The following is a 26,091-nucleotide window of genomic DNA, read 5'->3' as shown; positions in this document are numbered from 1 at the left end:
GAAGAGGAGGAGAAGGAGGAAGAGGAGGAGGAGGAGGAGGAGGAGGAGGAGGAAGAGGAGGAGAAGGAGGAAGAGGAGGAGGAGGAGGAGGAGGAGGAGGAGGAGGAGGAGGAGGAGGAAGAGGAAGAGGAGGAAGAGGAGGAGGAGGAAAAGCACTGTAGCCAGGGTCGTGTCCTGGCTGGGATGAGCAGTGGGGTTGGTAAGTGGGGTTAGAAGAAAAGGGAGGGGCTGGCGCTTAAGGTTAAGAGCATGTCTGGGGCTAACTGAGGGTTAGAGTAGGGAACAGAAGTTAGCTTTGGATAGGGGTTTAGCAGCCTGTGAGACAGGTACTGCAAAGGTGAATAGCCCCAGAGAGAGAGAGAGAGCATCTTGGTCTACCCAGCTTCCTTTGGCCTCAGCTGGGCCTCTTCATCATTAAGGCATAGACACTGGTCTCCTGAACAAAACCAAGGAGGCACTCTTTAGCTCCTATGGAAGAACAGAGTCCCTCTAGGCTGCAATTGGAAACAGGAGGGGCAGAGAGGACTGTGGAAGGAGGTAGCCGGAAGGACAAGGAGCAGCATGGAAGCGGGCAGGGTGGCAGTGAGTCATCTGATGGTTGGATACTGACGGAGTTCATCCTTCCTCCAGGCAGGTAAACAGCAGGTGTCCCCCAGCAGAGTTGGGAGCTCTGCCAAACCCCCAATTGGTAAGCCATCTGAACTCTGTTGGTCCTGGGGTGGGGTCACAAATGGGGTGCCTGGGGTGACAGCAGGAAGCCAGTAGACTTGGATAAGCTCAAATAACCAGGCATCCTTGTGATACTGCCTGTGTGCTGGGGTGAGGGAAGAGCTTCCTGCAGAGCAAGCGGTAGTAGGCAGGGAGATAGCACCAAAGGAAGGTCCCCACCAGTAGGAAGGTCCCCACCAGTAGGAAGGTCCCCACCAGTAGGAAGGTCCCCACCAGTAGGAAGGTCCCCACCAGTAGGAAGGTCCCCACCAGTAGGAAGGTCCCCACAAGTAGGAAGGTCCCCACCAGTAGGAAGGTCCTCACCAGTAGGAGGGCTCAGAGAGGAAAACCCACCCAGCCTGCTCCAGCCTTAGGATAAACTGTCCCCTCCTCCACTTCCTGCCACAGATGCTGGTCATCTCAGACTCTTTTCTCTTGCACTCACATCTTTCTACCTTTACATTTTATCAGATCCACCTTTCCTAGCATCCTTCCAGCCCAGGGCTCCCCACTGCCCAAAGGCTCCTTCATTTCCTTGTAGGACCTGTACCAGTTCTGAGGTCCAGGGCCCACACTCCCCATCAGCTCCAAAGGGACAGGAGACGACTCTAACCTCGTGTTCCTCAGCATGACTATTATGAAGGAGCAAAGGGGAAAGCAACATGTTCAGGCAAAGGTCTATGGGAATTGAGACGCACGCACTGCTGGGAGGCCTGTAAGAAGGCACAGAAAACGCTGAAGGTTCCACAGGAAGTGAGCACGGCTTCCTATGGGACCCCAAAATTCTCTCTGCAGGTGGTCAAGGGAGGCAAATGTCGATGCTGTTGGGTTTTTTAGGCAATTTTTAAAAAAGATTTATTTATTTTATGTATATGAGGACACTATGGCCGTCTTCAGAAGAGGGCATCAGATCCCATTACAGATGGTTGTGAGCCACCATGTGGTTGCTGGGAATTGAACTCAAGACCTCTGGAAGAGAAACCAGTGTTCTTAACAACAGAGCCGTCTCTCTATACCTTAGGCAACGTTTTCGAAGCTGCTTTGTTGGTAAATAATTTGCATACTACACATTTTCCCCCATTATTTTCCTTTTCTGTTATGAATGGAGAATAAGATGACTGTACATACAAGCTTTTGTGTGGACATGTTCTGATTTTTCACAAGTTGATGGTCCTGGATGGAATGGCAAAGTCATTAGGTAACTCAATGTCTAACCTTTTGTGTAGTTGCCAAACTGTTTTCCAAAGACGTGAGTGAAAGAGAAAAGAGTCAAAGAGAAGCCGGACGGTGGTGGCACATGCCTTTAATCCCAGCACTTGGGAGGCAGAGGCAGGCAGATTTCTGAGTTCGAGGCCAGGCTGTTCTACAGAGTGAGTTCCAGGACAGCCAGGGCTCCACAGAGAAACCCTGTCTCAAAAAACCAAAAAAATAAAAGAAAAAAAAAAAAAAAAGAGCCAAAGTGAGTTCCCTCTCTCACATGGTACCACAGGGTGTGAGGCCATGCTCAACCCAGCACAGCCCCTGCCCTTGCCTCTATTTGGATCAGTGGGGGTGAGATGTTAATGAGGAAGAAACTCAAAGTGAACTGGGATTACATTATATTATAAAGGACTCAGAGGGGCTGGAGCGATGGCTCAGCAGTTAAGAGCTCTGGCTGCTCTTCCAGAGGGTCTGAGTTCAATTCCCAGCACCCACATGGCAGCCCACAACTGTCCAATTCCAGGGAATCCAACATCTTTACACAGACATAGTTCACATAGATATACATGTAGGCAAATACCAGTGTACATATGATAAAAATAAATCATTTTTTATAAAGGACTCAGTAATAGATTTGCTTAGGAGACATTAAGGCACACAAGTGGAGTTCAGCTAAAGGAGGGCTTCTTCCAAACTACTGTGGAAAGTAAGTACTATGCTAATGAAGCCGATTAGAGATAAGTAAAACTTAGAATACTGGGTGGTAAATATTTACTCTCCTGGACTGAGCAGCCTTTAGACCCTGAGTCCCATACCAAAGACACACCTCTAGGGAGTCTGTGCAGGGTCACAGCCATGATGAAGTTCCACTCTGCCATTACGTTCCCTATAAATGTTAGACAGACAAGATGACCCTGGGTAACAACAACGCAAAAGAGAACAGTCCTGGTGTACTTAAGATAATTCTGGAAATGTCTTTGTGGTGTAAATTTCCTATCTGCCAGAGCAGTCACACTTGCAGTCTTCTTGTCTCTGTTTAAATTTCTTGAAGCGAACAGAAGTAAGGCTCGGTGGTGCTAAAGGCTGAGGTGAATGTAAACTAAGAAAGCCTTCTGTGGGGGTCGACTCTTATTTTTGCATTAGCCAGAGTCAGTCAGGTGCCTCAGAAAAGAGCTGTCCCTCATTGCTAAGTGTGCCTAGATTCCTCACTGAGGAGGTATAATATTTCTATAACATTATCTCACTATGGGTTCAGTTTGTATTCTCCTAATGACTAATGATAGTGACTATCTTGTGCTACTTGGACATTTCATATCTTCTTTAGAAAAAAAACCTCTCTTTGAATTCTTTGCCCATTTTTAAATTGGTCATTCTTTCTTTCTTTGTATTTGTGTGTGTGGTTTGTGTAGTTGTGTGTATATGGTTGTGTGTGATTGTGTGTGTGTGATTGCGTGTATGGTTGAAAGAGCCCTTTTAATTCTGGATACAAGTCCCTTATTAGAAACTTTTTTTTTTTTTTTGCAAATATTTTCTCTATTCTCTGAGTTGCCTTTACCTTTTGGATGGGGTTCTCTCATGAAATTTGTCTTACCAATTTTTGTTTTGGGTTTTTTTCTCCCCAAGAAATCACACCTAACTAGTTTTCCTTAAGAGTTTGGGACATAGACTGTGGGAATCAAGCTACAGAAGGGATCCCAGAAGAACCCGCCCGGTCCAGCCTCAGATCGTGATCTGCATTACACACACACACACACACACACACACACACACTCTTTCTCTCTCTCTCTCTCTCTCTCTCTCTCTCTCTCTCTCTCTCTCTCCCTCCCTCTCTCTCTCTCTCTCTCTCTCTCTCTCTCTCTCTCTCTCTCTCTCCTGCCCTCCAGCCTAACTACAACCAAGGAGAGAGGGGGGCTGGGCAAAAGCCACAGAGAAGCCCATGACTTGTCACTATCCCTGTGTCCCTGCTGAGAACCCAGCAGCCCTGCCCTGGGTCTGCTTTCCATTGGCTGGAGCTCTCTGCCTCTGTCCCCATTGATCCTTGCAGATTTTGTTCTTGTTTGGGAAGAAGAGCTGAGAAACCAAGAAAACCTCACACAGGACAAGACAGACACACATGAGGTCTGGCGGGAGACCTTTCTGGAAAATCTTCATGTGGCTGGCCTGAAAATACATCAGGTACATGCTGGAAAGGAGAGGGTTGTATAGATTCTGTATTTTCTCATGACCTAGAATTTGTTCTGCAAGCCTGAGGGCTTACCGCCCAAAGATATAACACAAACTAGGCCTTAGGGTCCTGCTGGATACCCACCCTTCAGGAAGCTCCCTCTGGCTAGGGAACCGCTGACTCCAGACCAGCGAGAGCATGGATCCACCATAGCTCACTAGGCTCGCTCACAGAGGCTGAAGCCTTCAGGGAAGCCGATAAAACTGCCCCTGTCTTTGCTACCCATGGCCTGTCTCCAGTTTTTGTTAGTGTGTGTCATTTGCAATCACTGTTGGTGTTTATAGGATTTAGCAAATTCAAAGGTTCTTTTGTGTGTTTTATGTAAAGTACCACTTAGAATGACTTAACAATGATTACAAGGGGCAGGAGAAAATGTGAGCCTGGGTGAGCTCTGGGGCCAGCAAGCAACAGGCGATCTCAGGGTGAGGGGTGTGGAGAGCCCTGTCTTACCCCCACGCCCTTCATTGGCAAGTCTTTATACACATACATAGTCTTCATCCTCTGCCCTCCCAGCCCCCTTCTTCTGTCCCCAAAAGGGCTGTTGTCATCATGGTCTCCTCCATAAGACTCAGCTGTGAAACTTCTGTTAATCCTTTAGCACTTCCGCTTGGCTTTGTGTGTTTGACAAGAGTCTTACTTCTTCCATCTTCGGTGGCCTGGGAGGCTTCCACATAGCAAGCGCTGTCCAGTCTTGCTGTGGGCTGGTGGGAGTTTGACTTATTTCCACTTGACCACCCAACCTGAGGCCTATGGTTGCGGCTACACCAGCCTTTTCTCAATTGCTGGCCCAATCAATTTACACTGGCATCTAGGACCAAACCTGTACCTCCTCCCTCTGACTATGCTCATCACATGTCACTGTTAGACTTTTCCATTTCCTTTTTTTGTTTTTAAAGATTTTTTATGTGTATTGTGTTTTGTCTAGATTCATGTCTATGCACCACATGCCCAGTGCCCACTGAGATTAGAAAAGGGTGTCAAATCCCCTGGAACTGGAGTTACAGATGGCTGTGAGCTGCCCTGAGGGTGCTGGGAACTGAACCTGAGTCCTCTGCAAGAGCAGCCAGTGCCCTAACTGCTGAGCTGCCCAGGGCTCTAACTACTGAGCCATCCAGCACTCTAACTGCTGTGCTGTCCAGGGCTCTAACTACTGAGCCATCCAGCACTCTAACTGCTGAGCTGCCCAGGGCTCTAACTACTGAGCCATCCAGCACTCTAACTGCTGAGGTGTCTCTCCAGTCCTGACTTTTCCTTTTCCATTTTCACCGGTTAGCTGATCAGCAGTACCTCACCCTAGTTTTCTTTTTCTCTAATTTCTAAAGAAGTGCATTTTTTACACATTTATGAGCCATTTATATTTTCATTATATTTTTATTGACTTATGATGAAGGCATCTGCTCCCAGCCATAATCCAGTTGAAACTAGTTCCTAAACCTGGGTAGAATTTAAAATGCATCAAATACACCTAGCTTACCAAATGCCCTGCCTTAGCCACCAAGTACACGGTACTGAGCACCTGCCCCCTTGGGAGCAAAGGGTAGACCAGGAGCTATGCTCATGGCTGCTTCCCAGCACCAGCAGAGACGGTAGGATCATACACTACTAGCCAGGAAAAGACCAAACGTCAAAGTCCGGTGTTCACATATGCATATTGCTTGCACACTATCCTAAAATAAGAAATCCAGAGCAGACCCATCTAAGTTCAGGAGCAGCTGTAAAGCCAACCACATTTCTGTCATTTGTTCATCCTGCTGGGTCATTTGTCTGTTTCTACTCAGTTATATAGGAACTCCATGTTTGTTTGGGGCGTGTAGATTGCTGGTCACATGTGTTGCTATTGATGAGTTTTGTTAGTTTTAACTGACTGTGGACAGAGCTACATTTGCCTCTGTCTCAGTCACTTATTGCTATGAAGATACAATGACCAAGGCAACTGAAACAGAGGAAAGCATTTAATTGGGGCTTGTTAAGTTTCTCCTTAAGAGAGAGTTAGTTTATCATCATGGCAGAGGAACATGGTGGCAGGCAAGCCTGGTGCTAGAGAAGTAGGAGAGAGAGAGGGGAGAGAGAGAGAGAGAGACAGACAGACAGACAGAGACAGACAGAGAGACAGAGACAGAGAGAGACAGAGAGACAAGGACAGACAGAGAGACAGGGAGGGACAGAGACAAGAGAGGGACAGAGAGACAGAGATTAGGGAGAGAAACTAGGTTTGGCATGGACTTTTGACACCCCAAAGTCCACCTGAAGTGACATACTTCCTCCAACAAGGCCACACCTCCTATACTTTTAGTCCTTTCAAAGAATACCACTCCCTGGGGACTAAACATTCAAATACATGACTTATGGGGGCCATTCTTACTCAAACCACCACAACTTCAGACCTTGTGTCCTCCATAACTTTTACACACACACACACACACACACACACACCATCCATTCATCACCCATTATCTACCCAATCACTACCTCCCCCAATCCATTGTCCAAAGTACCCTCAAGCTTGAGACTGCAATGCAGTTCTTAGCTCTTAGCATGTCACAACCATCCAGGGGTGCCCCAAATGACCAGGTTCAGGTAGAAAGCTTGTGGTGACAGCACCTCCTCTCCAGAGAGCTCACATCTGGGGCCCATGCCACTTGCATTCTCTTCTGTGGTAATGATATCCAAAGCAACCCTTTCCTCAAAGTTTTGGGGACCCATTCATGGCTTCTCAGAGATCATACTGATGTAGCCCGTCTTCTGGTTAAAAAGGGGGGCAGCTAATTCAGTTTTAGTGACGGCTTTATCCTTTTACATATCTCTGGAAAGTCACACTGTTCCCCACATACCTAAGAAACACGTACACCCCTGTGTGCACAGATCACTACAAGCCTCCATTTAGCTGTGAGCCAGGCTACAGCAAAACAAGCCATCCTCATGGTCAAACACAGCTTACTGAGACCAGCAGGCTTCCTGACAAAGACAAGGACCATGATGTGCACAGAAAAGGTTCAGGTAGAATTTGGAAGTGAGCGTTCCTACTGAGAAGGTGTGCGGCCATTGGTTGTTCATTGGCACTAAGGCTATGGCATTGTTAGCCGTCTCCTGGGTGTGGATAGACACAGGGCACATAGCAACACCCTCAGGCCCTCACAGAAGTCCCTGGTGCCTGCAGCGTGATGTCCAGGACGAGGCCACTGCAGTACATTACATCCTCCTCAGTGCACCCTGGCCTGTACTCTGTTACTATGCAGAAGACCTGCGCCTGAAGCTGCCTCTGCAGGTATGGGGGATGGACGTGAGGGCAGAGGGGGAGAATGGGGATCCCCACTCAGGTCTACATCTGATTGATCCCAATGCTTAAATGCAAAACCTCCACTCCTTGGAGGTGTTCCCACTTGGAGACCTCTAGTTTCCCTCCTGTCCACTGTCACATGCCACAAAGGCACCCCAAAGGGTCAGCAGGGGATAATGCCCTGAATGGCAAGCTAAGGAATCAGGAAGATCCTGACAGTATGTAGGGTAGTCGTGACAGTAAGCTGGCTGACTCCCCTGCAGCCCCAGGGCCCACACGGCCATCTGCTGAGGCAGCTCCAGCCTCATGTGCTCAGGGTGAAAGATGGCAGTCTTTTGGTGCCCTCAGGTTGACTTGCCTGAACTGCTTGCTCATAGTAGGCTTGACCAGCTTGGTGTGAGGCTGAGACACACTGTTTATTTTCTTTTACTCCCTTGTGGTAAGAGTAGCTCTGGTCCTCAATTTAACAGGGCAAGGCACTCCCAGAACCTGAGACCCCAGGAGGGGAAGGGTCCCCAGCAGGGTGGATCAGTAAGAGAGGCTCCCTGATGGAAGAACTGGTCAGTCTTTCCAGCAGTGAAGATCTCCCTCTGGACAATTTTCTCTCCAGGAGTTACCCAACCAGGCCTCCAACTGGTCGGCCACCCTTCTGGAGTGGCTGGGCATCCCCAATATCCTGCTGGACCACGTGCCTGACACGCCCCCCGAGTATTACTCCTGCCAGTTCAAAGCAAGCAAGCAGCAATGGTATGGCATTTCGGTCCTGTTGAGCCTAGCAGGACAGTCTCCTGTGGGTGGGACCAGCCCCTGTAAGAACTAGGATATGTGAATGAGACAGTGAATGAATTAATTAAACAGTATGCTTTCTCCTAAATGCTCTCCTCACCTGGGGTTTTCAGAGAACACCATCTGAGTCCCAGGTGAGCAAGCCTACTGAACAGTTGTGTATTGTTAAGACTCCTGCATTAGTCAAGATAGGGTGACTGTACTGTGGGACACGCATGCCCCAAGTCCTAGGAGTGGACACACAAGGCTCATGTCAACAATCCATTTCTATTGCCATAACATAATACCCAAAGACTCTGTTGAGAAAAGAGGTTTAGGGGCAGGGGAAATGGCTCAACAGATCAAAACACTTGTCATGCAAGCCTGAGTTCAATCCCTGGAACCTTCTAAAAAGCCAGATATGAAGGTGTGCTTCTGTAATCCCTGAAGTCTTGTGGTGAGATAAAGGAGAAGACAGAATTGCCCTGACGCTCACAGGCCAGCTAGCCTGGAGTATCTGTGCAGCAGAAACTGAAGACAGCCTGCCTCAAGAAGGTGTCTTGGTGCTGAGACCTCTACACACGCACTGAGGAATGTACACACATCATATACACATGGTATATATGCACACTCAAAGAAAAAAAAACAGGAAATGGGGTCTGATTTGCAGTGATTCCTGCCAGTCCCTTCTTCCTTCCCACTGCACAAAACAAACTGCTCTTTAAAAGAAGAGGTTTGTTTAGTTTACAAGTTAGGAGGCTGAAAGTCCAGAATTGGTGGCTTTAGCTAGTCATCCTCGAGCTAGATATAGCAACTAAAACACAGTGTGCAGTGGAGACAGAAAGGCAACTAAAACACAGTGTGCAGTGGAGACAGATAGGAGCTAACTGGGCCCAGAAGAGTAGACAGTGTCTTGCTTCTTTCAATAACTGAATCTCTCCTGACTCCAGATTTAGCCCCCTCTAAGAGTGGAATCCACATGACCTCATGCCCTTTCCCACCCCAACCCCAGTCCTTTGTGAGTTAGATTCTTGCTATGTAGTTCTGGCCAACCCAGAACTCTCTATGTAGATCAGGCTGGCCTTGAACCCACAAAGATCCTGCCTCTGTCTCCCAAGTGCTGGGATTAAAAGGGTGTGACACCATGCTTGGCTTGCCCCACTCTTAAAAGTTCCACTACTTTGATACTTCACAGCATATAAACTCTTGCGAGACACACTCAGATGACAGTGGTCCATTCCTTGCTCTGATCCTGTGTCCTGGGTCAGTGACTTCCTCATTATACCTTCCCTGACTGGTGAGAGAGACAAGATGTGTGTGGACAGCCCTTGCCTCACTGACTCCAGGGGCCTCCTCACATCCATTCCTGAACAGAGCTAGTGTGTGACCACACACAGCCTGCAGACCTAGCTTCAGTCATTGTCCCCTCTGGTAACAAAGAACCCAGAACTTGTGTGCTTCTCCTCCTCTTGTGCCCTTAGTCCCTGTGTGCAAGCTTCAGGGCAGGTCCACTCAGGGCTTCGTGAGTCTAAGGTTCTGCTCAGGGCCTTGTCCTCTATATGAACTGCCTGCTTTTCCCCTGCCTTGTATGTGTGGTGGGTAGTGTTTGTTGTTGAAGAAAGAAAAGGCAAAAAAAATGGGAACTGAGTATGATCTGGTGCTGAGGTCCTCCTGGGCCTCTGGGTTATGGTTCTCTGTCTGTACATGTTCTTCTCTGACATGTTTGCTATGATGTTTTTACTTCTGTGTGGCAAAAATCTCCATACCCTCCAATCTCTTGACTTTTCTCACCTCTGCAGGTTCCTTGGGAGTGACAACAAAGACACCTTCTTCACCAGCACCAAGAGGCACCAGATTGTAAGTGGAGTATGTCTGCTGCAGACCGTAATCTGACCAGGCTCAGAGAGTCCTGGTGTATCCCAACTACCAACCCTGAGGTCTTCATGACCACCATAAAGCTTTCTGTAACCAGAGGGCTGATGCCTTAGAGAACATCCCTAATCTGGCTATATAGAGTAATGATATGGTCTGGATGGAGAACAGTGAGGCAGGGCATATCCATATGGCTTTCACTGGACCAAGTGAAAGCCATCTCCCTAGCCAATACCTCTCCATAATACTGGGGCCCAGAATTTTATGTTTATGGATCTCTGAGGCAGACAACCAAGGTACAGGAGAAGTACCTTGTTCAGGAGAGGTGATCATGTTGGCTTGCTAGAACAGACAAGGAAGAGGTCTCAGTATACCCTAAGCCAATCTATTAAAAAACCAGGATACAGGGGCAGGTCTGAGGCTTTAGGGCAGTGGTTCTCAACCTGCAGATCATGACCCCTTCAGGAGTTGAATGACCGTTTCACAGGGGTCACCTAAGACCATCAGAAACCACAGGTATTATTATTCATAACAGTAGCAAAACTACAGTTATAAAGTAACAATGAAAATAATTTTATGGGCTGGGCATCCCCACGACATGAGGAAAGGTATGAAAGGTTACAGTATTAGGAAGGTTGAGAACCACTGTACTGGAAGCTCTGCTCCAACAGCATGTGGCCAGAAAAGGTCTAGACAGGCCTGAGCCACCGCTTATGAGCACCAAAGGGCACTGCTTACAGTGGCCTCCAAAGCCAGAGATGGGATGTTTCCATCCCAGACAGGTATCTGAAGAGAGCTGACCCTATTGAAACAGGGGTCCATGCAAGCTACAACATGACTAGGCCCAGGTTCCAACCCAGGCCGGACTCTAAAGCCATGTGACTCTGACTAAGGCTTCTGAGTTTCTGAGATGAAAAAAATGACTGGTTGTTATCCCTACCAGTGTGCTCAGGAATACGTGTCTGGGACATAGGACCTGGGCTTCACTCCATCAACATCACTATCTGTCACTGGGGGCCATAAGAGGTCATCCAAAGTTTCAGCACCAAGATGGGTCTCCCTGCTATGCCTTTACATGTCCAGTGATGGGTCTATTCCCAACCTATCCCACAGCTATTTGAGATCCTGGCCAAGACTCCATATGGCCATGAGAAGAAAGGCTTGTTTGGGATTGATCAGCTGCTGGCAGAAGGTGTATTCAGTGCAGCCTTCCCTTTGCATGACGTGAGTCTCAGGGCTGGAAGTTGAACCAGGGTGGACTGTGAGTTACCCCAGTACTATTGTCCCCCTTACTTACAGAAAGCAAAAGGATCTTGCCCTCTGTGACTGCTATCCTGGGGTCAAGAATATCAAATGCATAGCCTTGGAATGTAAAGAAGTCAGTGCTAGAGGCTGAAGGTTCAGCTTGGTCTCCTGCCCTTGCTAAGAGTCTCCAGCAAATATACCAGCCCCACTCCAGATACTAAGGCTGGGTTCCTCGGGCAGCATCTCTCAGTATGGAATATAGGAAGGTCTCTGGTACCCTTCTCCCTACCCAGAAGCTGAGCAGTCTGGGACAGTGGCAGAGAGACATTATCTGCACCAGCTCCCTGGTGCTGCCCTGTCACCCATACTACCATCTTTGATGCAGCCCAATGTAGGTCAGGATGTTACTCATGCCCCAGTTTTTCTGCAGCTTCGACCACACAGGAGAGACCTGCAGAGTAATTTTAAAAGGTCTTGAGTCATGTGGGCACAAGAGGCCCTGGGGACAGTCCTGTTTGATACCATATAGATAAGTGAAATGAGTGTAGAAATATCAGGCCACCAACACACACATAGAGACATACATACTACACACACATAGACACACAGACAGACAGACAGATATACTGCATGTGCACGAGCACATACACACACACAGACATACATACCACACACACACAGACACAGAGACATATATACCACACACAGACATATATACATACCACGCACCACACACAAACACACACACAGACAGACATACCACACATAAGACACACACACACACAGACATACATAAATACATGCATACATACATGCATACATACATATATGAGTATGCACACATACAGACACACACAGTCATACATACATACATACATACCACACATACACACAACATATACACACAGAAACATACATATACAACACACACACACAGCATCTTCGCCAGGCCTGAAAGACCTCATAGGGCTGTTGGTCAACCTACGTCTCAGCTCCTGTCCTGGCCAGCTCTTTCAGATTCATCCACTGACCTGGACACTCAGAAGTCCCAGGAATCAAAGAGGTCAACCTTTATTTCCCTTCAGATCCTTCTTGACCCCACCCCTTTATGATTCCAATTGTTTTCTCCTTAGAACGTCACCCGCTAGGGTCCATGCCATTTGCCTGCACTGGAGGGTAGAGTTGTGGGTTTAGGTCACCTCTGAAGTTCCCATACTTAGAAGTGGGTCCTGTGGGCGGACTAGCAGGGAGAGAAGAAGCCCAGTGAAGAAGCCCAGCCCAATGCCCTCTTATTCCCAGGGTCCATTTGCTGCAGTTCCAGAGAGTTCACAGGTCCTGGGACTCACTCAGCGCCAAGTTTTATTCCAGCACTGGGCTCGGTGGGGCAAGTGGAGCAAGTACCAGCCACTGGACCATGTGCGAAGATACTTTGGGGAGAAGGTGGCTCTCTACTTCGCCTGGCTTGGTGAGTCTTGTCTCAATGCTTGGTCCTTGTGTTATAACAATCTGCCCTCTGGGATAGCTCTACTGCCAGGCCTTACTTCCCTGATAATACAACAGACAGTAGGGACTGCACTGGGAGCCCCTTAGTTTGTGGGGTCCCTTGTGACCCCAGCTAGACCGTTTTGGGAAGCCCTCTCAGGAACTCCTACTCTGAGACATGCCTATGGAGGGGTTTGCTTCAAACCATTCTCCGCTCTTCTCAGTCCTTCTGGCATCTTCAGAGACTAGCTGCCTTCCCTGGGGTCTGCCTTCTGACATTTCTTCCCCATTCTGGGGTTTGCCTTTCCTGCTGTCCAGTATGGCCATATTGGAGAACTTCAGGGAGGGGTCGGGGAGGAGAACTCTTAATCTAGGCTCCAGACAGAGACCATTTTATAGATGTCTTCCTGGCCTCACAGGGAGGGACCAGAACATGAGGCTGGGGTTCTAGCTGACCCTACATGAAGCAGGTAGATGCATATTTGATGGATGTAGGTACCTCAGGGGACCTGGGTGTGGTCCATTGAGATAATGCCCAGGTGGGGTGTGGGGTTAAGGGAGGGTCTAGAACGATCCACACCTTCTCTGGGGCTTGATTCACTGCAGTGAATCCTGTGCCTTTCAGAAAGTCACTTGTGAACAATTGGATGGAGGTGAACAAGTGCTAGGGGATAATATCAGGAGATGAAAGGCCCAGTGGAATGGAGTCAGAGGGACACTGGTACTTAGCCAGCATAGTGAGACAGTTCAGAGTTGAGGGCAGAGGCTCAGAGCCAAGGGCAGTGGCCAGGGGAGACTCCTGTGTCTCTCAGGATCCTTCCAGATGTTTTAGTACCCACTGGGCTAAGCCAGAGCTCCAGAAAGCAAATACATCCCCAGGACACCCAGTTTCTAACAGCTGGACTCTTGTGTCCCATTTCAGGGTTTTACACTGGTTGGCTCCTGCCTGCAGCAGTAGTGGGCACAGTGGTCTTCCTGGTGGGCTGTTTCCTGGTGTTCTCAGACATACCAACGTAAGTGGCCTCTCTTCAGTGCCTAAGCCTTCCTGTGCCTCATGAGGGGGCATTGCTATGGGATTCCCAAGCACCAGGCCCTGTGTAGAACTGGGATGGAGGTGTGTGGTAAGCGAAGCCTGCTCTCCTGAGGTCACGGCTAGAAGGCGACTGGACAGAGGTGCCCCAGGCTGACAGATGGTCAAGGGTGTCCCCAGGCTGGTATTGACACTCACCTTTTGTCCTTAGAACAGCATAGGCTTTTCCTATAAGTGACTGACTTTGTGTTTTATTTTATTGTGCAAATGAAAAGTCTAAAAAATTATCTTCTGTTGCTACTGTTGCATATATTCAGAAGCAACCACTTTTAAAAGAAGTGCTTGGTGGGACTGGAGATGTAGCTCATCTGAATGCTTGTCGAGCATGCTCGAGCCCTTGGCTTCGGTCCCCAGGACCTCATAAACCAGATGTGGTGGTATACACCTGCAATCCCCAGTACTCAGGACATAGGCACAGAAGATATAGAAATTAAAAGAATTCTTCAGCTACATAGGAAGGTCAAGACCAGCCTGGAATTTGTGAGACCCTTGTCTAAATAAATAAATAAATAAATAAATAAATAAATAAATAAAATAACCAAAAGTTCCAGGGATGGAAGAGCAGTGGTGTGAAGGGGAGGGAGTGGGTACAGCTCTTGGAACCACGTGCACACCCCACAGGCAGGAGCTATGCCACAGCTCGGACAGGTTCGACATGTGCCCGCTGTGCCCCGACTGTTCTTTTTGGCTGCTCTCCAGTGCCTGCACCCTGGCCCAGGTATGGAATGAGAGCTGAGGTCAGGGTGGTGAGGGCCAGCAGCTCCTGTAGATCCTGGCCCTGTGACGGCATAGCCCTCGGCGAGCTCTGTCAGCTGTTGTCTCCTAACCTGGCATTCAGGTTAGGTGAGATGCATGACTCAGAAATGACTGAGAAGAGAGTCCCGGAGTCTCGCATTAGCTATATGGCTGTCAGTTTGCTTTCTATTGTCATAAAAGACCATGTTCTGATCACAGCCCAAAATATAGGGAAGTAAGGACAGGACCCTGGAGGCAGGAACTGAAGCAGAGGCTCTGGAGAAATGCTGCTTCCTGGTTTGTTGACAGCCTCATGCTTAGCTTTTCTCCTCCCTCCCTCCCTCCTCCCCTCCCTCCCTCCTTCCTCCCTCCCTCCCCCCTCCCCTCCCTCCCTTCCTCCCTTCTTTCTTTCCTATCCTCCTTGTCCTTTCCTCCTCATTTTCTTTGTGCAAATGAAAAGTCTAAAGAATTATCTTCTTCTTAAAAAATTATCTTTTTCTTCTTTTCTGTTTTATTTTTTTCATGACAGGGTTCCTCAGTGGGGTGGTGGTGGCATATGCCTTTAAGCCCAGCATTTGTGAGGCCGAGGCAGGCAGATCTCTGTGTGTTTAAGGCCATCTGGTCTTCAGAGCAAGTTTCAAGACAGCCAGGGCTACACAGAGAAACCCTGTTTCACTCCCCCAAAAAACCCCTCACTCCCCAGAGAAGATCACATCAAGGGTGCCAGGGTCACATCTCTTGAGAGTCACAACCCAATCCCTCCCCCACCAAGCCTCCAAACTTCCTGACCACCTTGTGCCCAGCATTGACCAAGTGAGTGACACTGAGCTGTGCACTGAGGAGGTGGCTTACTTGCTAGAGAGGTCTTACTTAGCATCCGTGAGACCCTGGCTTTGACCCCTTGCACCACATGAACGAAGGTGGTAGTGTGCACCTGAGATCCCCGAGTTTTGGAGCTGGTAGGAGGAGGATCAGGAGTTTCAGGTCATCCTTAGCTGCATGGTGAGTTTGACGGTATTCATTTTTTTCTTTTTTGAGATTTATTTATTTATTTATTACTTTATATATATGAGTACACTGTCACTGTCTTCAGACACACTAGAAGAGGGCGTTGGATCCCATTTCAGATGGTTGCTGGGAGTTGAACTCAGGACCTCTGGAAGAGCAGTCAGTGCTCTTAACCCCTGAGCCATCTCTCCAGCCCCTTTGACGATACGACGATATTCTTTAAAAACAAACAAAACAAAACAAAACAAAAAAAAACCCAAAAAACAAAAGCAAAAAACCCAAGTAAACAAAAAAACATTCTCAAGAATGAAACTAGTTATTGTGGCTCCTGGGTAGACTCCCTTTCCCCGTGGATCTCCTGCACTGTGGTGAGCCTGCGTGCTCCAGAGAACTAGGCCTGTGAAAGGACCATCAGTCCTTGGGAAGAAGACCGGGAGTCCCCTTTTCCCTCTAGGCTGGGCGGCTCTTCGACCATGGCGGCACTGTCTTCTTCAGTTTGTTCATGGCACTGTGGGCGGTGCTGCTTCTGGAGTACTGGAAGCGGAAAAATGCCACGTTGGCCTACCGTTGGGACTGCTCAGACTATGAAGACATTGAGGTAAGTGAAGTGGGCTGGGTGGCTTCTGGCAAGGGTCACGCCCCGTTGAGCATGGCTCCCTTTCAGGAGAGGCCTCGGCCACAGTTCGCTGCAACGGCCCCCATGACAGCCCTGAACCCCATCACGGGGGAAGATGAGCCCTACTTTCCTGAGAAGAATCGTATACACCGCATGCTGGCTGGTTCTGTGGTGCTCTTGATGATGGTACGAGGATTCTGCCACCCTGTCTCCGTCCTCTGCCTCTGTCTCTGTCTTCCTGAGCCACAAGGGTTGTTCCACTCTGCAGCTCCAAAGACCCTCACTGACCTCCAGAAAGCCAAGCTATGGGCTCTCAGAATGGGGTGTGCATGTGTATGTACCATGAGGGGTTCTGGAAGAGGTTCCCCATGTGCGCGGCACAGGGCACCCGTTAACAAGGGAATGGACTCAAAAAATAATCCCTTTGGTACCTTCTAGTCAAAGACTGCTTAAAAGTACCCTAACCTTTTCCAGGTGCCACGGTCCCAATTCAGGGCTGTAAGGAGGTGGGTGAATAGGACAGGGACACAGTTCTCCAACACCACCCAGTATAAGAGTATAAGAACAATCTACAGTAACCACCTGGCACCCTGTCCACCCTCCCAGTCCCAATCTGCCCCACCTCTGGAGGACCCATGGGACACAGGCAGGCTGCAGATAGGAGCCTCTGGAAAAGGAACCTGTATGCTGTGGACCCAGAAGCTGTGGGTGCTGGGGCCACAGCAGGGGGTTCACACCTCCTTGGTCCTGCAGATGGCTGTGGTGGTTATGTGCCTTGTATCAATCATCCTTTACCGAGCCGTCATGGCTATCATTGTGTCCAAGTCAAACAACACCTTCCTCTCAGCCTGGGTGAGTGTCTGCTGCCTGTCTTCTAACCCGCCCACCCCACTGGTCCTGTGCCTGCTCTGATCGCCCGTTTCCTGTCAGGCTTCACGGATTGCCAGCCTCACAGGGTCAGTGGTGAACCTTGTCTTCATCCTCATCCTCTCCAAGGTCTATGTGGCCCTGGCCCAGCTCCTAACAAGATGGGGTGAGCACTGACCAAAGCAGATGGAAATGTGGACTGACCAATGCAGACCTTTATTCCCAAGGGGTTTTGGGGCCTTCCCTCAGAGATCTGCTTAAAATGGTACTGGCAGGGCCTTAACGAGAGAGAGGAAGGCCATGGGCACTCAGTCAGGGGGCCCTGCTTCTCCAGCCTTCTTCAGCAGACCCTTCCAGCTTGTGCAGCCCTCAGAGTGAGACCAGACCCTCTAGAGCAAGGACTTGGAACTCCGTCAGGTTGACTAGGAGTGGGGCCGAGCTGAGATAAGCTAAGCCCACCTCAAATGTTTACCAAGTGTACACAGCCTCTGTATCTGCCCCCAGGATGTTTCTCTCTTTGAGTTTTCCCAAGAGCAAATGCTAAGGAGGAGGCCTAACCACTCATCCTACAAGGCTTTGCCTATACCACCCTGGCCAAGGCCTGGAGGAAAGGGACAGAGCAAACTCAGGGTACAATGATCATGGATGGAAAGGGGATACGGGACTAAGGGAGTTCTCCAGGTAGGTGCCAGACAGTTCTTCCTTAAGAGGGCACAGCTAGCAGTGTTCCTGGGAGAGTGAGCAGAGGAGCTGGAGCTGGGGTACACATTCCCACAGCTGTGGGGCTTCGGGTCCCCTTTCCCTCAAATTGACCTTTTATGTTTTCACATTGGTCTTGGTAATTTTTTGCACTGTAGCTCTGGGCCTCACTCAGCCTTGACCAGGAAATTACTTTGTCCCTGAACACCCCGCCCCCAACTCCCCAACTCATCTGCACATACTCTAAAAAGATGATTTATTTAATGTGTGTGTGCTCAGGCGTCTCATGGCTCGTGTGCATTATGGCGCATGTGTGGAAGACCCAGGGCAGTTTGTGAGGGTTAGTGCTCTCCTTCCATGGGAGCTCTGGGGATGGAACTCAGGTCATCAGGCTTGGCAGCAAGCACCTTTATTCATTGAGCCATTTTATTGGCCCTGTATATACTATTTTAGCGAGAATGCAAATGTTTGGTTTTAGTTTTGTTTGTTGTTTTTTGTCCATGATTCCAGACATTTGTAATTATATTGTTTACTTCTTTTGCCATGACTGTGACCAAAATACCAGATAGAATGACTTAAGGGTGGAATTATTTATTCCTGATCACTGTTTCAGAGGTGTCAGTCCATCACAGCAGGGAGGGTGGGGTTCTCAGGAAGGAAGGAGGGGAATACAGGAAAGAGTCAGGGGAGACACAGCCCCAAGGACACCTGCTTCTCTAGGGAGGCCCCAGCTTTTACCAACACCAGTATTATCAGCATACGATTGCCACCGAGAGATGGATCCATTGATAAGGCCAGAGTCCTCATGAGCTACTTTCCTGAAACACCCTCCTGGCCAGACCAATGGCTGTGCTTTAACAATACCCCAGACATCTTGCAGGCTAGTCAAGCAGATGGGATTTACCACCACTCTGACCAACATGCTTTAGGGTAATTTTGAAATTAAAAGTTTAGGACTGCTGTACGTTGACCCTCTCCTTTTATGAATTTCTTTAAAATATCTGGACAACAAACATGGCTTCCTTCTCACCCTGGGTGGTGGGGTGGTCTCACAGGAATGCGGGCAGTGCACTGTACACTGGCCAACATCCCTGGGGACTGAGTGAAAGTCCCAAACACACAGAGATGCACCGGACGCAGACCGCATTTGAGGATGCCTTCACCCTCAAGGTGTTCATCTTCCAGTTTGTGAACTTCTACGCCTCGCCTGTGTACATTGCCTTCTTCAAGGGCAGGTAGGTGGTCACCCTCCTAACATGTCACCTCTCCCCTGCAGCTCAGCTTTGCCCTACCCTGTCTGGTGTGCTCAGCATGGGGGGGGGTGTAGGGCAAAAACACTGAGAAAAAATGATTTCCACTGGGCTCAGGGGAGACAAGGGTCAAGCCTGTGTGTCTCCAAGGCTAGGCCTCAGGGTTGGAAAAGAGGGGGGAGACAACCAGACCCCAGTCCTTCACAGCCTCACACCTTGGACCCTGACAGGTTTGTGGGATACCCGGGCAACTACCACACCTTGTTTGGAGTCCGAAATGAGGAGGTAAGTGTACTGAGGACACACCCAGACAGAAAATGGGGGCTGTGCTACCTCTGTACCCACTGAGGCCTTGCTTTGCTGCCATTCTTCCTGCCCACCTCTCACCATTGTCCAAGCCAGTGACAAAATCCACAGATGCTTCCCAGGACTCCAGCACTCTGGACCTCATTGGGCCTAGGTCCTGATTCAGAACCACTGTCTAGAGAATACTCACACCATGGAGTCTAGCCCCACTCTCCTTTAACCCAATGCACAATCAAGAGGCATCTGAGCCCTTAGGATGCGCCCCGCCCCACTGTGAGCCATATCACTGCCAAGGTCCCTGCAGCCTGTGAGAACACCGAGGTCAGTGCCTCACAGCCTCAGTGTCTGGGGTCCTTCCATGGCTGCTCTCTTCACTAAGCCTAGTGTGCTCTGCTTGGCCTTGGGACCCAGGGATCGGGAGAGCCTGGCTTCTCAGATGAGCCTCAGGAGGCTTTTGCAGAAGGTGACATGTAGATTCCCCAGGAGGTGACAGAGCTTTAAGACACCAAGCGTAAATACAAAGAAGGAGTAACAAGTCAACCCTATGTTGCCCAGACTCCCCAAGAATTGTCTTTACACTCTGGCCTTGCTGAGGGCCAAGCGGGGTTAGTCAGAGAGGCATAGGGAGTATGTGGGCACATCTGGGGTTGTTAGTTGTGGAGCTGAACTTGGGGAACATGGGGTCCAGCAGCCGTCACTGAACATCAGGTCTGAAAGACCCTTCTCAGAGGAGAAGGAAGAACTCTTTCCAGGGCCTGAGTTATTACCTCATCTTTCCGAAAGATGGCTCACCTCCCAGAGGGAATCTGTCCCGTTTACACAGAGGGGAAGAAATTGTGTTGGGGAGATGCAGAGCCAGGGTGGCCTCTTCCTCAGGAGCAGGGTGGTGGCTGCTCTGCCATATTAGGTAGTTCTTAGCTCTTGGTGAGATATCCAACGGAGACTACTTAGGCAAGAGAAAGGTGACTATTTGCTCATGTGTTGAAATTATTCAGGACTCTGTGGGTTCCAGAATGGCTGTATCGATCGCTGCCCCCCCCCCCCAGGCTAGGTTCTCAAGGTTTTCCCCACCTGGTGACGATGATATCCCACAGTGTGGCCGAGCTTCCCCTGCATGGCATGTATACCCAGAAACTCCCTGCCTCTGGCTCTTCCCTGACCTACATCTTGGGTGTTTCCTGGAGCCTGTGGCTACAGTCTACAGCCACTCAGTGGTTGTTCTCAAACATAAGTGAAGAGACATGGGGAGGGCTGATCTCTGTGATCCTCATGGTACTCCAGGCATGGCCTGTGAAGATGTAGGGGCAGAGAAGCAGCCACCTTCTGAGCTAAGAGAAAGCTATGTGGGTGTGTTCCTGGTCCCTCCCCTCAGCTAACCGGGAGTTGTGTTACTGCAGTGTCCAGCTGGAGGCTGCCTCAGCGAGCTGGCACAGGAGCTCCTGGTCATCATGGTGGGCAAGCAGATCATCAATAATGTGCAGGAGGTTCTTGTCCCGTGAGTCAACCCACCCTGCCCTGACAGCTTCTAGGGACCAGGGTTTCCTCAGAGTGCTCAGAGTAAAGGGGAGGGAGGATGTGTCACCCCCGGACCTCTGTCATACTGCAGAGGTCTACAACAGCCTCTCTCTCTCTGTGTTGGAGAGCCCGTCACCAGCACTGCCCCTGGACATCTCAGTGAGGGGAGGCCACATAGGCCAGCATGTGTTCCCTACCAGCATGAGATGGATAAGAAAGAGGGGTCCTTGGTTCTCGGGCCTGACCTCTGGACTCATGCCTGTTTCAGATCCCCTTAATAGGGACCAGCTCCCCATTCCTGTCCCACTAGCTGGAACTGTGCCCCACCCCCTCTTATAGGCTAGAGTCCTCCAACAGTCTCCTGCCTAGAGGCTACACCAACTCAGATGCCCACTACCATCCTCAAAAGGCAGTGCTGGCCCCGCCTGACATGGCAACCATGGCTGTCTCTCTCTGGATGCCTCCTGACTTCTCTGACAATCAGTGGGCCCAGGAAGTAAAGAGCTACGGCGTAGCTCAGTGTCTAGCAAGTGCAGAGTGCTTGAGGAAGTCAACAGACACCTGTGTCCACATACAATCTGATAAGCGACACACTTGATCTGTACATGAGATCTCATGACTTCTGACCAAACCACATACACACAGGACTGACACATGTCTCCTGGGTATGATGTTGCTATCCCACCTATGTGGCCCCAGTATGATGAAGCCAATATCTGGCCCCATGGCCTCTGCTTTCTGGGGGCTCAGCTGTTACCCTCACTAGCTCCTTCCTAGCTTTGGTTTGGTTTCGTCCCCTAAAGGTCCTAGGGAGCTGGGTTGACTTTTTTGAAGACACAACAGGGAATCAGAAGAGTAACTGTATCATGTCCCACGGCAGGGGGGCACTAGGGACTTGGAGGATTCCTGCCCTGCCTAATCTGGCCCCAGAGAACAAGAACATCTAGGGTGCATGTTCTCTCAGACTAGTTCAACCGTGAGCTGGATGTGGGAGCAGCCATGCCATTTCCTGATTTCTACCTGCAGAAAGCTGAAAGGCTGTTGGCAGAGGCTGTACTCCAGGAGGAAGAAGGCTGGCATGGGGACCCACCCAGCACCTTGGGAGGCCGACTATGAGTTGCTGCCTTGTGAGGGGCTGTTTCATGAATATCTTGAAATGGGTGAGACTCGCATTACAGACACTTGCCCCGGCCTACCCTGAAATGCAATGTACCATTGGTATGTATGTGTGTGAGGTGGTGAGTTAGGCCTGCGGATATCTTGAGAAGAGATGGGGTGGCAACAGAGCCAGGTGGGGTGGGTGGCAAGGTTTGGAGAGGCTTGAGAGCTGAGGCTGTGTATTAGGGAAATCAGGTCCAGGGGCAGGGTCAAGGTTCTCCAGCCTGTGAGGGCAGGCAGACCTGGGCCACATCAGCCTGGAGGATGGATTTTCTCCAGTGTTTCCTCAGTTGTGAAACAGGCAGCCAAGTGGTGGCCCATACCCATGGCTTGAAGGGTGAGATGGTTTTGAGGGCGGGGTTTTATCTGACTAACACAAGGGAGAGCTGGCACAGGCATAACTTAGCACAGTGTCTCAGCAGAACACATGACTGACTTTCCTTGGCAACCAAAGCATAACCAGTAACAGTTGCAGAATCATTCTGTGGGTAAAAAAATAGGGCAGCTTCCAGGGAGTAGGTTGATACTGTGTATCCTCGTGCCTTCCACAATGGCCAAGGAACTCCCTGGCAATTTTACAGAAGACCCTGGGGATAAATGGGGACATGTTTTAAAGCCAGAAGCAGGTTTTGCTCTCCTTCCTGCCATTAAGAGTCCCTGACTTCAGGTGTACTAGGTGGCCAAGGCCATCCAGGAGCACCAAGATTATAGCAGTGCACATCGAGGCTCCCAAGCTCAGGGGGCAGTCAGTGCGTCTTGCACTGAATACAACATGAAGGGAAGAAATGGGATGAAATGAACTGCCCAATACTCTGGTGGGCAAGCTGGGCGTCCCTTCTCCATCCCCCACCACGGGTGCTCTGAGAGGTTTACCAGCTCCTGCTCTGCAGTGCTGCAGTTTGGATTCGTCACCATCTTCGTGGCCGCCTGCCCGCTGGCGCCGCTTTTTGCCCTACTCAATAACTGGGTGGAGATCCGCCTGGATGCCCGCAAGTTCGTGTGCGAGTACCGGCGCCCGGTGGCCGAGCGCGCCCAGGACATCGGCATCTGGTTCCACATCCTAGCGGGCCTCACACACCTCGCGGTCATCAGTAATGTGAGCGCTCGCTCCGCCCGCCTGCTGGATGGTGCTGGTGGTGCTGGGTGGTGGTGGTGGTGACCTCGCTGTGACCCTTCGCCCGCAGGCCTTCCTGCTGGCCTTCTCCTCCGACTTCCTGCCACGTGTCTACTACAGCTGGACGCACGCCCCTGACCTGCGTGGCTTCCTCAATTTCACGCTGGCGCGTGCACCGCCCGCCTTTACCTCCGTACATAACCGCACTTGCAGGTAAGCTGAAGTCAGAGCCTGTGGGGTTTTGCTTTTTGTACTAGTGACTCATCCCTCCTGCCCACATCCCCCAGAGATGTAGGTTTTTGTTGTTTGGCTTTCAGCATGCTTTCTCACGTATGTACAGAACTAGAGAGGAAGAGCAGGGGAAATAGAAAGGCTGAGTCTAGATGGTCCACTTGCCAGCTACAGCTCAACCCTAGGAAGCTACGGAATCTTGTTTCTCTGGTCTTGTTTCTCTGGCAGGTACCGGGCTTTCCGGGATGATGATGGACACTATTCCCCGACTTACTGGACTCTCCTGGCCATCCGCCTGGCCTTTGTCATCGTGTTTGAGGTATCCAAGGCATCTGAAAGCTCTTCCAATGACTCCCATCCCCTTGCTGGCCCCTGTACTTGACATGATGTTCCTGACTTGCTTTGCTTAGCCTAATCCTGTGGCACGGGAGGGGGTCAGTATGATCAACAGAACTCACATTCTGTTTTCCAGCCAAATCAAAATTCTGTGTGTTTAACTTTCCCTTGCTGGCCTTTGGCCCTGGCTCATGAGCTAGTCCCTGAATACTTTTGCAGACTGGAAGGTGCAATGGGAAACTCAGAAGGGCTGGCTGGTCTCTTACCTAGACCTCTGCTCCTCCGTTTCATCTCCTGCCCTGTAACTCCAGTTCCACCCACCTGGGCAGCCTACCTGGTCCCCTGAAGGCTAGTCTGGGCTTTTGTTTTATGAGGGTTGGGGGTGGGGCTTCTATCTCCAGCATGTGGTGTTCTCCGTTGGCCGTTTTCTGGATCTCTTGGTTCCTGACATCCCAGAATCCGTGGAGATCAAGGTGAAACGGGAATACTACTTAGCTAAACAGGCCCTGGCTGAGAATGAGGTGAGCGCCCAAGCCCATCGTATTGGCCTTACAGTCCTGTCCCTCACACTCAGGTCACACGACTAAAGCATGGCCCTTAATTTCTGCCTAGTTAGTCCTAGTAGCACATCTACCGAGTGGGTGAAGGACTGAGGGGCTATTTACAGTCCCTTCCATAGTCAAGCTGACAATTCACTTTCTTTGAGACAGGCTCTCCTTGGAGCAACAGGATCGAAGGATGACCAGCCTCCAAACTCAGAGCTCAGTCTGGATATTCCAGCCTAGGGGGTCTTTGGACTGGTGACCACCTCCCCTCCTCCTGAGTTCACAGTAGGGATACTGGAGGCTGACACACGTGCCTGGGAGATTGTTGACGATGCATCAGGAGACAGTTAACTACTGTGTGTCTTTTGGAGACCCTGGTTGTACTCCCAGCCCCAGCCCAACTCATCCCCACTGGTTTAGAGTAACCATGACCCTTGGCTGCCACAGTCCTCTGCTCACACATTCTGCTCAGTCACTACCCCTGCTTGATAGTCCTTAAGACTACTCATATGGAGATGCTGGCCTTAAGGGCTATCCCCTACTGCCATTCCTAAGTCCCATGAGCCAATAACTTGTGTCCCATCCCACTTCCCATTCCCTACCCTCCAACCCTCCCCATATCACAAGGCAAAAAAGGCTGTCTGAAATGCTGGCTTCTGTGTCTCTCAGTTTTGCTGACCATTGTATTCAGAGAGCATCTGTCCTTCCTTTGTGTTACCTATCTTATCCCTAATGACTTTCCTATCCCTAAACCTAAGGCTGAGGGCCATCTGCATCTTAGTAATGAGGAAGTGGCTTCACATATGGTCCCGACACCACGGCATAACTCTTCTGCCAATTGAAAGGTTAGACTCTGGGGTCTCTGCCTTCTCAGGGCTTTGCTTGTGGTGGTATACGGTTAGATCACCCCTCCTGACCCACTACCTGCCTTTCCTCACATGGTCATTACCAGGCACACCTGGCTCTTAGACCTGATACCATGTCCCAGGCCATAGTCCTAGGAAGTCTGCTTACCTCTTCCTTTCATACCTGACTACCCAAGGCCTATGAGTTCTTCCATATTATGGCCTCTTTATCCTGACAGATCAAAGGCCTCTGCAGTATCTCCCTTATCTCCTGTGTGTCTTCCAGTGCTGGGCCAGGGACTCAGCACACAGCAAGCACGAAAAGGGGAAGGCTGTGGAATGAAATCTTACCCCTTAAAGTGCAAACAGAAAAAACAACAGATTCCTGTGATACCTAGTGGGCTTATTCCCCAGCCCCCCCACCCAGTGTTTACATACAATTGCACCCCTCTCTCTTTCTCTCTCTCTGTCTCTGTTTTTTGAGACAGGGTTTCTCTGGCTGTCCTGGAACTCACTCTGTAGACCAGGCTGGCCTCGAACTCAGAAATCCGCCTGCCTTCTGCCTCCCAAGTGCTGGGATTAAAGGTGTTCGCCACCACTGCCCAGCCAATTGCTTCTCAAACTGAGTAGAATGTGGGCCTTTCCTGTTGCTTGCCTTCTGTTAACTGGTGGTTAGTTGCCAGTTACTTCCTAACTTAGCCACCCACTCATGATGGGATAGGTACGGGCCTTTCCTCCTGCCATTTAACCATGCTGGAATAAAGGTCTGAAACTCACTGCTTCTGTGCTTATTTCTGTAGGGTTGTTAGGACTGGTGACAGGAGGGACAGTGTTTTGGAAGGGCCATGAAGATATACACTCCCTTTGAAAACAGTCTTCCAAACTATCCCCCCTCCCTGCTTAACTCTGGCAACTCCTGATCTCAGATGTGGCTGTGCTCACTGACATTTGACACAGACTGAGGCTGCACTGACGCTGTTGCATGACCACTGGGCAACCTAGC

The 26,091-nt window shown here is 50.0% G+C and overlaps 1 protein-coding gene across 1 annotated transcript in view; it reads left to right on the top strand.

The window, feature by feature from the left end:
• Positions 1-25,864, top strand: part of Ano7 (anoctamin 7) — a 27,006-nt gene extending 1,142 nt beyond the window's left edge. The window contains exons 2-23 of the mRNA XM_028755370.1: positions 631-688; positions 3,953-4,083; positions 7,290-7,397; positions 8,020-8,156; positions 9,974-10,031; positions 11,160-11,270; positions 12,591-12,756; positions 13,696-13,786; positions 14,485-14,581; positions 16,061-16,204; positions 16,271-16,408; positions 16,976-17,074; positions 17,153-17,255; positions 18,912-19,023; positions 19,269-19,323; positions 20,742-20,839; positions 21,886-22,019; positions 22,908-23,113; positions 23,202-23,344; positions 23,591-23,681; positions 24,100-24,219; positions 24,409-25,864. Coding sequence (XP_028611203.1) covers positions 631-688; positions 3,953-4,083; positions 7,290-7,397; positions 8,020-8,156; positions 9,974-10,031; positions 11,160-11,270; positions 12,591-12,756; positions 13,696-13,786; positions 14,485-14,581; positions 16,061-16,204; positions 16,271-16,408; positions 16,976-17,074; positions 17,153-17,255; positions 18,912-19,023; positions 19,269-19,323; positions 20,742-20,839; positions 21,886-22,019; positions 22,908-23,113; positions 23,202-23,344; positions 23,591-23,681; positions 24,100-24,219; positions 24,409-24,483 — 2,475 coding nt within the window. The 3' untranslated portion in view covers positions 24,484-25,864. The remainder of the gene's footprint in view (positions 1-630; positions 689-3,952; positions 4,084-7,289; positions 7,398-8,019; positions 8,157-9,973; positions 10,032-11,159; positions 11,271-12,590; positions 12,757-13,695; positions 13,787-14,484; positions 14,582-16,060; positions 16,205-16,270; positions 16,409-16,975; positions 17,075-17,152; positions 17,256-18,911; positions 19,024-19,268; positions 19,324-20,741; positions 20,840-21,885; positions 22,020-22,907; positions 23,114-23,201; positions 23,345-23,590; positions 23,682-24,099; positions 24,220-24,408) is intronic.
• Positions 25,865-26,091: the final 227 nt, after the last annotated feature.

The sequence above is a fragment of the Grammomys surdaster genome, unplaced genomic scaffold (assembly GCF_004785775.1).
Source record: "Grammomys surdaster isolate TR1022 unplaced genomic scaffold, NIH_TR_1.0 126059, whole genome shotgun sequence".
In the NCBI taxonomy this organism is placed as follows: Eukaryota; Metazoa; Chordata; class Mammalia; order Rodentia; family Muridae; genus Grammomys; species Grammomys surdaster.
The sequence above is the reverse complement of the archived record's forward strand: the minus strand, read 5'-3'. Positions and strand labels throughout refer to the sequence as shown.